At 43.0% G+C, this 9,951-nt stretch overlaps 1 protein-coding gene across 4 annotated transcripts; it reads right to left on the bottom strand.

Moving 5' to 3' along the window:
* Positions 1 to 988: 988 nt before the first annotated feature.
* Positions 989 to 5,456, bottom strand: LOC147457500 (SNF1-related protein kinase regulatory subunit beta-1-like). 4 transcript variants are annotated; one of them, XM_086512362.1, is made up of 4 exons: positions 4,896 to 5,456; positions 4,303 to 4,484; positions 2,715 to 2,800; positions 989 to 1,645 (listed from the first exon to the last, which is right to left on the bottom strand). In XM_086512362.1, exons 1-4 carry the CDS (start codon positions 5,070 to 5,072, stop codon positions 1,275 to 1,277), a joined length of 816 nt encoding a protein of 271 aa, XP_086368488.1. In that variant the 5' UTR covers positions 5,073 to 5,456; the 3' UTR covers positions 989 to 1,274. The 4 variants fall into 4 exon arrangements, with proteins under 4 accessions (XP_086368488.1, XP_086368489.1, XP_086368487.1 ...); XM_086512363.1 differs by having other exon boundaries at positions 2,638 to 2,800; positions 4,896 to 5,455; XM_086512361.1 differs by having other exon boundaries at positions 989 to 1,634; positions 2,638 to 2,800; positions 4,303 to 4,475; positions 4,896 to 5,455.
* Between the last annotated feature and the right edge of the window lie 4,495 nt (positions 5,457 to 9,951).

Below are 9,951 nucleotides of genomic sequence, written 5' to 3'. Positions count from 1 at the left end.
TTCTAAAAATAAACCAAACTAGGCAGAATTCTCATTGGTTAATTATTTCCCAAACCTCATAATCCTTGGAAATAAGCCAATATTAACAGTACTACTATCCTTCAAGGAGTTGTCTCCTTAAGTTTCCAAATATGAGGTGAGTTCCGCGTGCGAGCACCACAAGTCTTAAGCGTGACCTAGCTCTAAAAGGCATGAGGCACAAAGTAGAAATTATTACATGTGTCATTAAATGAGATGATAATGCAACAAGCCTATAAAAATGTACATAATTACCAAGACCTCCAATAGCCATGGAAAAGTTGCATGTAGAATCCATCTCTCTTTTCCTGCCTTGAGATGTATAGCATGCCTACCCGTCGCAAACGAGATCCACAAAGAATCAAGTGAGTGCTGCATGCTCAAGTCCTCTGGAGAAGTTACATTGTAGAATGCATCTCTTTTTCTGCCTTGATATGTATAGTATGTGCACCCATTGCAATGAGCCAAGAACCAATTCCACAAGGAATAAGTGTATTGATTGAGCTCTGCATGCTCAAGAAGAATGGGTTCCATAGTTGTAAGAATCGTTGCACATGAAATTTGAGTTACTAGACCTGTTTTACCGATGCCTGACAGATAACCAGACCTAAATTCAAATTGTTTTAAGTTCCTTAACATCTATACCTGGCATTAACCAGACAATCTTCCCGCAGGGATTTTCAATGGGTTATTCAATGCCTCATAGAGAAACGTCAACTGTCGTAGCAAAGGAAACACAAGCCTTTTCGCAGGCGTTCGACACAACAGACCACATTGCCCCAATCCAGGACATAATCCACCACCCCTCGTAACTGTTTTTTAGAGCTATATGGTGAAGAACAAGACATCAGCCATTACCAAGAAAAATGCACTTAGGTGTCACAATGCTCAACACAATCAAAGAACATTGCCCCCTTCCTAGACACAACCAACCATAACCCCTGACAATTTTGGCTATCTTACAAAGATCTGTACAAGTATTGACCTCCTCTTCTTTTTATTTCATAAGCAAAATGTATGAAGTTGCAATCATTAATGAAAAATGATACAACTTGCCACCCTTTGGATTCTAAGCCCCACAAATTTGTTTCACCAAAACAGCTTTGTGCTATGATTATCACAGCTTGCCACAGTGCCCTCATGTGAATTCTGCATGATCTCATGACCGAGGGGCCTGCCCATGTGCATGACCTTCGCCTACCTGTATCCACCCCTTCATTATTTTCCATTCAGCTGCTGACCTGGCAGGAAGAGCTCTACCGCCGCAGAGGCTTGTGCAAAATGACAGTCACATACTTGGCTCGAAATCTCTGCGTGAAGCCGAGAGCTAGCACTGGAGGACTGGACGTAGCTTTCTTCGTCTCTACAAAAAGATGGTTCAAGACTACGTGTTGCGGTCTCGCTGCGCTACACATTGAACTAGGCTGAAGGCTGGGACCGGAGCTGAACCGGTGTTGTGCAGACTCAAGTTGTGTGTTAACATATAACTGAGAGGGCAATAGCGGGGGATCCTTGCTGTAATCTTCTGGTCCAGGAAAAGGACTATCGTAGCTTGACTCTGGGGAGCCTGGGACTGCAAACTCTGCAATACCATCCAGATTCTCGGCAACATTATCCTGCACGACATCTGTAGTCAGATTTCGCCGTAATTAGATTTCTCACCTTGCATCTCTCTGATGGACCGCAAGATCAACATGAATAACATTGCAATGCTACAAGGCCAATATGCACCAATCCTGCCATTTACTGCTTCGATTGCCTAGAGTTCTGTTCAAAATCAACACACCGACATACAAGGCCCTCTATACTGAATTTCTCAATAAGCCAACAATCCAGTCATTTGAAACTACTATGTTTGTAACATCATCCTCGGGTAGGTAAAGTAGAATGCAGCTTTTAAATAGAAAATTATCTCTAATGAGATCCAACCTGTTGTAGCTTTCTATCATTCAAAGACTACAAGTAGAAGAAACACAGTAATAACAAGCTACCCATTTTTCAAAACAAAACCAGTCCAGATTGTTGTGTGTAGATCCAAATGCATGCTCGCATGAGGTAACCAGTGGACCTTACAATCTGTATGCTTTTTCCAACAGTACAAGGTGGCCTTGCATAGAAGGCAATGGGACACAACTTGGTTTTCTGGACTGAGCTGTTTCTGTTTTCTGAACTGAGCTGAGATTGTTGTGTGTAGAGTTTTTCCCAATGCATGCTCGCATGAGGTAAGCAGTTGGACCTTACAATCAGTATGCTTTTTCCAACAGGCCAAGGTGGCCTTGCATAGAAGGCAATGGGTAAAACGTGCAATTTCCGGAGGTTTTGAGCCTACTTGATTTTCTGAAAAGAGCTGTTTCTGTTTTGGCAAGTGGAACACACATTCAATCTCGACATAGACCCGTTAAGAAACCAGTTGGGAAAGAGTTATCTTTTCATAATTTCAGACAAAGGTCCAACTCAACTTACTGCATGGACATTTCAGACTAGAGCAAACTTTGAACAAGTGGATACAAAGCATACTTGTAGGTTGACGTGAGGATTAAGAATAGCCATTATAGCTTAAAAAAGGTAAAGAATCTCAAGTGACAGAGAGAGTATCACAGGTTCATAAATAGAACCAACCTGTACATAAAGTATGTTGACGCCATTCCCACTTTCATCCAAGACAAATGGAAGATCCGGCGAATACGTCCACTCACCATTGACGAGGAATTTGTAATGATACACGCCTGCTGCAAGAAACTTGAGAATAGCAAAGTCTTTGCCAGATCTCTGCAAAGTCAACCTACACACACAAATTCATAAGCTTCAATGAATGGAATATCCACTGTATTTCACATTTTCCCAAAAAGAGGCATTTTGTTTGCAATCAAACATCACTTAGTTGCAAATGGTATGCCTAGATAAATTTAGGATGAGCCCAGATTCATCCTTAAAGGAAAGTGCAAGGTATAGACCCGTAATACTTTTGCACAAGACAATATAACCATCAGCTCCATCATGCATATTATTGACTAAATACCGTGACTTTCCCACTAATGTCATCAGTGCCCAATAGTGAGTGTAGAACTAGGTAATAACATATGCTCCCAAACACAACACACACGCACACATTAGCATACATCAACACAAAGTTCAGCATACCTAACAAATATGATTTATGCAGTCAGGCACATTATACGAACCAACAAAGTGCCTCATGTAATTCACTGTGAATGTAACCCTTCTGGAGTAAATGTTCTTAATTTGGTCATCGTACACTCCCACCTCCTACATGACACATGATTAGACAACCAATCTATAACACTGGCTCCTCCCAGCACACTTGGGTATGAGCAGAAAGGTATTGTGAATTACCCGTACATAATAGAAATATACAGGATATCTTGCGCCTTTAAAAGCTGTATGTGACATGCGTCAACACCATAGGAGACTTACATGAGCCCTGGTCCGTGCAGCACTGCACTCCCCCCTCAAAATTAATTCCTTATGTGCACACATTTCACCTACTGACAGATATAAGCACATGAAATGGCATTCACGGCTTCAGCGATAATCTGCACATGCAGAAATAGTACAACAAAATCAACTACACATACAGCTACAAAGGACGCCCCTTCCTAGCATGAATCCAGGAAAAGACCTGATTCACCTGTAAAGAAAACAATAAGTATCGACTCATCATGGTCATCCACAAAATGTAATCAACTGCTCGATCCTCAATAGTACTAAACACAACGGCACTACTGTTGGCAGAATTCATATGTGAAATCTATCCTTCGAGAGTCATTCCTTACTTTATGTATCCCATCGTTCCTGGAGGTTTTCTACATTATGTATGAAGAAAATTATTCTAAACCACAACAATGACCAGAAACACATTTTTGAACACATGATAAGCTTACACAAAAATTATAAGCCCTTGATTTCTCACAGCATAAGTTTATGGTATGAAGTATAGAAGAACAACAAAAAGTGCTCATAGACAATGACCAACAAAGCTTTCTAAAATGCAAAGATTTCACCTACATCTGTGTTGAGGCATGAATTGCCCCAAAACATTGGTACAGGCCTTGAACATCACAAGCCCTTAACAAGGTACATTTATAATATGTTGATGCCAACCTATTGGGCGAATTTTCTTGAGCATGTAACTTACTTCAATGCAAGATGAAGATTCATCAATCAATAAAATTTTCCTATCGAGTATATGTTAAATCTACCACGGTTTAATCCAATTCATAGACTGTGTTTCCATGTAGAGGAACAAGAGAAAGCTGGGAGCACCTTGTGCACCAATTGTCCCAGGAGCCTTCAACAGCAACATCGTTGCCGCCATGGTTCCACGAGATCAAGGCTGCAATAGTGGGACCTTCAAGAGCATCTCCGCCTTTACTACTGGTACCAGCCACTTGATGTTTCCATAACAATCCTGCCTCATCTGCATGGCACAGTGGAACCTGAGGCATCTGCCATAATTAAACATGGATCACTAGCACATCCTAAATACAGTACCCAAAATAAAACGAAGGGACAACGTGACTCTCTCTCTCTCTCTCTCTCTCTCTCTCTCTCTCTCTCTCTCTCTCTCTCTCTCTCTCTCTCTCTCTCTCTCTCTCTCTCTCTCTCTCTCTTCTGCATAGACACATAAAGCACATTCTCATAGACGTAAACACTACTCTTTGGTCAGTCCATGCAGACACGAATTAGCTCGTGTTATCAGTACATGGCCTTCTTTGGGGTAAGAACGCGTCTTCCACCTATGCTTGACATAGAAAGCATCAAACCCTCCCTCTCACACAGATACAGAAAATAACTTCAGCTGCACGTTATGTGTGTACGTAGAGAAAAAGAGAAAGAGGAGGCGAGCGTTTGCATACCTGCGGTGTGATTAGGGAAGGGGATGTGCCTGGTGGAGTGGAGGACATAGAAAAATCAGAAGGCGGGGCATGTGCAGGAACCGGCGATTCAAGCATCATGCTGCTGGAGAGTGCTCTCATGCTACCTGCATCAGATCCAGCGATCTCCTCTCCTTCCCTCGTACTCACATTGCCCATCCAAAGATTGTGGGGATAACGGCAAGATCTGCTTTCAAAGCTTAAAAGGCGTCTGCGAGTATGCTTGCTGGCGTCTCCTGTCAAGCTCTGGGGGGTTTTGTGTGCGCGTACCTCTGTGTGTGTGTGGAAGAGAGAGAGAGAGAGAGAGAGAGAGAGAGAGAGAGAGAGAGAGAGAGCTCTGGGCACGCATGTACTGTTGGAACTTGGAAGTTTTACTGGAGTATGTCTGTATGAGATAAGAAAGCGTACGTGGACGCTCTGCTGTGTGTGTGTGTGTGTGTGTGTGTGTGTGTGTGAGAGAGAGAGAGAGAGAGAGAGAGAGAGAGAGGAGCTTCGTAGACGGAGGGATGCACGATGTCTGTCTGATGATAGTGTGCGCGCGCGCGAGCGTCACGCCCAGCAAGAAGACAGAAAGATAAAGATTTTGAACTCGCACCAAAAACGTAAACAAGTCTCTTTCTCCAGTCAAATGGATAATGCAGAAACTAGGTCAAGGGCCCCAAACAAAAAGCTACTTCTTTGCTATCCAACTCCTTTGAAAGGGTGCGCACATGCACTGTGAATTCACCCGGAGCGTTCAAAAACGCCAATGTGGCTAGAATATTCTTGACGCCATGGCTTGGCCGCACAAGTAGGATCCTCAACGTAGTTCGTCAGCAGAAGCACAATGTGTGTGAGACTGTTTGCTCTCGTTTTCTCTTTTGTTATGTGCGCCAAGCACTTCTAGCGGCACCTTCCACAAAAGCGGGAACGAGGGTCTCCTTCATTCCTCTGATCGCATGTGCGCACCCTGTACATGAGCAAAACAATTAGCCATTGTGGGTGCATTAGCTTATATGGCCTGAAGATTCTAATCGTAGTAAAAGTGCTCAGATGAGCTTGAATTGCATTAAATCCAGAAGGTTACAAACTGCCTTGGCATATCCTTTGCACACAGGGTTCTCAAGAAAATAATACATCAAAGGGGCTCGCTAGAGCTTGAGTACATTTACATACTTAAGCTCTCTCTTTTTTCTTTTAACATAGTAGTTTCCACTGACACATTTCAAGAACAAAGTTAGGGTCCAGACGATCAACCTTCGTATAAAAAAGTGGAATTCCAAATTTCTCTCAGCACAGTAGCTCTTACAATGCAAATGTCCATCAGCAGAGACATATTGTCAATGTGTCTAGACCCCAAAGCAAGGTCACGTCTAAAGAAGGGAGTTCCCAAATGAGTGTACACCCACTTCCAAATAGAGCCCGTGAAAGCTTTGATTTTCGGACAAACCCAAAACAGGTGCGTGAGGCATTCGTTCGGGTGCTTGCATCTGACACATATACCTTCGGCTAGCCATCTTGCTTTAGCCTTGTCCCCGGTGGGGATGAAACCAAAGAGAAGTCTCCAAAGGAACACTTTAACTTTCTCGTCGCATTTGGACTTCCAGATATTGCCGATCACTTGGCTCCATTTGCTTGCAGCCCACTTCTTGGACCAGACCTTGTTGAGGTGATCTATCCATACCGCTGAGGTACAAAGCTTTTCATAAATAGGTTTCATCTTGGGCAAGCCAAAAACGCTTGCTTCATGACATTTCGAAGGTCCCAAAAGCTGAAGAAGTTCAAAGAGGGAGGGAAGAGTATCTTCTTTCTCGCTTATGATGGAACCTTTGGTGCTATCGACAAAGTATTGGCCTTCATCCAGCAATTTGATGCGTCCTTTGGAGACGAGGGCTTCACAGAGTCCACCAAGCTACACCATGTAGCTATGCACTTCCAAAAATTTGCTCGTCAATGGTGGGCTAGCGTTTGTGGCAACGGCGAAGCCCCAAAGACAAGGAAAACTCTACAAGTTCTCATCATGAACTAATTCCTTGCAAGCGATGCAAATGACAAAGTGCTTATTGAATGGCAGAGTTTGAAGCTACTCTCCAATGAGTCTATCCACAAATATGTGGACAATTTTTGGGATTTACCTCTCAAGGCTACTGTCTTTCAAAAGATAGACTTCCCGAGCAAAAGCAACAAGTTTGTGCGGGATTACCTGAAGAAATGGCCGAGTATGTCAACTCTCAACGGCCTGGTTCTATCACTAAAGTAATCCACCATACTATGGTTGCTTTGCGCATCAATTTCCAACAAGGGGCTAGAAGAAATGCCAAGCCCATGGAAAGCAAAGAAAAAAGTGATGCAAAGGGGGGGGGAAATGCCCAAAATTCTTCCCAAGGTAATTCCAACAACAACAACAACAATCCGTCCAAGGAGAAGGGAGTTTACAAAGGTAAAAATTAAACTCTCCCCTGAAGAGCTAGAAATTTTTTGTAAGGACCACAAATGCTTCAAGTGTAGGAATCAAGGACATGGCTATCGTTCTTGCCCCAAGAGAAATGTCCGCAATGAGACTCTTAGAGCTTCCACGATCGAAGCTCCAAAAGAGGATGTTCATTGCAAAGGATCACCTCTCTCCTATGCTTGGGGAAAGGTAAGAGAGCATGATGCCTTCATCTTGTTTGACCTTAGCTCTACTCACAACTTCATATCAACGGAGTTGGCCACTAAGTTGGGCATTCAAGCTTTTGAGATGGGAGATACTATAACTGCCGATGGAGCTTTCAAGGGACAGCAAGCCTCCGTTACTCCCTTGATTGGGAAGTTGAGGCTTCATGTCCAAAGCTATGTCGACAAAGAAGACTTTTTCATCTCTCCTCTCCAACATGAGGATGTTATCCTGGGGGCAGCATGGTTCAATCACATGGCTGCTGTAACATTTAATGGCCTAAAATCTTTTGTGTAGCGGAATTTAGCATGAACATAGTGGGCATTTCATTAGAGTTGATTCCTAATGAGAATTACAAGAGTGCTTGGGTGGAGAGAGCAACAAAAAGCATAACACCTAGTTAGATAGCATCGACAATACTTTCAAAAGAGAGAGCAATTAAGCTATTGACAACAGTTGAGGACCGGATTTGCATGGAGCCGGTCCCCCCTCCAAAAGGCTTTGTATTATGGTTTCTCCCATCAAGAGAGACATTGTACAATACAATTCTTTGTGTTTCTTCAAGACTAGCTAGTGCAATGAAGATGGAAGCTTCATACACCAAGCAAAACACTTAATCAAACACAACTTGAATTATCCCCGTTCTCAGACCCAAGACCTCACACACCTTCGAAGATGGTGAGAGCTAGCAGGGTATGAGAGTAGATTGAGAGGAAAAAGAAGTATCTTACGAGAAAGAAGTACATCTCCTCACATAATCACTCATATTAGCATAGCTTAGCTTAGTAATTAGCTTGGTAGAGAAGATGAGCATGCATTGAAGCTTGGCTCTTGGTTGGATTTGCATCCACATGCCAAGAGAGTGTTGATGTAGGCTTCTATCTCACAAGCTTGGAGTAGGTGATGAGCTCTCCATTAAAGCTTGGGAGGAGATAGAGTATTTTCCCTTCACACATGGTCAAGTGTGAGAGTGTGTGTGTCAATGCCAAGCAAAAATCAGCCCCCCCTCTCTCTTGGGCGAGCCCTAGCTGCTAAATAAGTCTGGCCTTTGCCTCATTGGACCTCCCCAGGTCAAGCCAATAGGAATTAAGCAGCATAAGTGATAGCCTTTAGACATGTGTCCCCCTTTCCCCTTTTGTGAGAGCTTTAGGTAATTAAATAATTAAACTAAACTCTCATTGGACCCCTTTGCCTCCTGGCCAATAGGAATCAGGCAAGCCATGGGGCTCCTGAATGCTCATTGGACCCCTTGGGAGACTGCCCAATAGTCTTCTAGGAGACTTAATTCTCATTGGTTTCTTTTATTAAATGTTTTTAAATTAATTAAACTAGATTTACTCTAGCTTAATTCTCATTGGTCCACTTCAAGGGTCTTCCAATAGGAATTGGGCACACCTTGTGGGCATCTGGCCTAGGGAGCTGACATGTGTCCCTCATTCCCTTTGTGTAAAGGGAGCCTGTGTGTGTGTGTGTGGCTTTCTCTCTCATCCCCTAGCTTTGGGGCTCGCCCCCTCCCATGTAGGGATGTAGAAAGACTTTTTGGGCACACACTAAGCATCCAATTTTCCCTAGGGTTGACCTTTGGACACAACCTTTGAATTTTGGAACCTTAGCATTTTGGAAGTCTTAATGGGCTGAACCTTAGGGTCTTTTTGGCCCATTGTTTCACATGGCTCTTTTGCAGATGGCCCCCCCTTTGGATCCCTATTTTCCCTCCTTTGGATCCCTACTGTGGCCGGTCTGCTAACTTAACCAATATTCTAGCTTTTTCTCCCTTGGCACTTCCCCACATTAAATGATCAGTTTAATATGAGAAAATCATTTAGGAGAATTAGATATTGATTATTATGACATTACCTCTCTCTTGAAATCATAGTCGTCCTCGACTATGGTGTAGAGAAGATAAAGCATATGCATGAGTTCTTTTCTTAGCGGGTAGAGGATCCCTATGTTACCCTACGACATCATTCCATAATGGATGACTAGTCCATTTGGCGCTTGAGAGCCTGAGGCTGCCGCAAGCATGTCTCCACATTAGTCCTATCAGTCTTCCATAGTAGAGTGACAAGCTCTACTTGGTGTTTGGGAGACGTCGTCTCCGCAAACTTGATCTAAGCATGCATACTACTTCATTTTTGTGCACAAATAAAGAAAAAGAGAGTCTTATAAGACAAAAAAAATTTGTTCATTTTTAACATTTTGTACATTTGCTTACTCTTGGGAAGCATTGTAAGCATTGACAAGGTTTAGGTTATCCTTTAATTGTATGCCTTGCATCCATCTAGCATCTTCAAAAGGATAATTCTTAAACTTAATAAGATATCGTCTGATAGTCTTACCGCCTCTTAATACCTTGTCTTCATGTCGGAGAATGGACTCGGGCTGCAGCACCTCCTCGTGGTC

This window comes from Adiantum capillus-veneris, chromosome 5 (assembly GCF_014529385.1).
Source record: "Adiantum capillus-veneris isolate H3 chromosome 5, ASM1452938v2, whole genome shotgun sequence".
Taxonomy (NCBI): domain Eukaryota; kingdom Viridiplantae; phylum Streptophyta; class Polypodiopsida; order Polypodiales; family Pteridaceae; genus Adiantum; species Adiantum capillus-veneris.
The sequence above is the reverse complement of the archived record's forward strand: the minus strand, read 5'-3'. Positions and strand labels throughout refer to the sequence as shown.

Coding starts and splice junctions, on each gene's coding strand:
- LOC147457500 (XM_086512360.1), bottom strand. CDS start 5,072: ATGGGCAATGTGAGTACGAGGGAAGGAGAGGAGATCGCTGGATCTGAT. Junction 4,485..4,895: donor CTTCCCTAATCACACCGCAG/GTATGCAAACGC, acceptor TAATTATGGCAG/ATGCCTCAGGTTCCACTGTG. Junction 2,801..4,302: donor TGGGACAATTGGTGCACAAG/GTGCTCCCAGCT, acceptor TTGTGTGTGTAG/GTTGACTTTGCAGAGATCTG.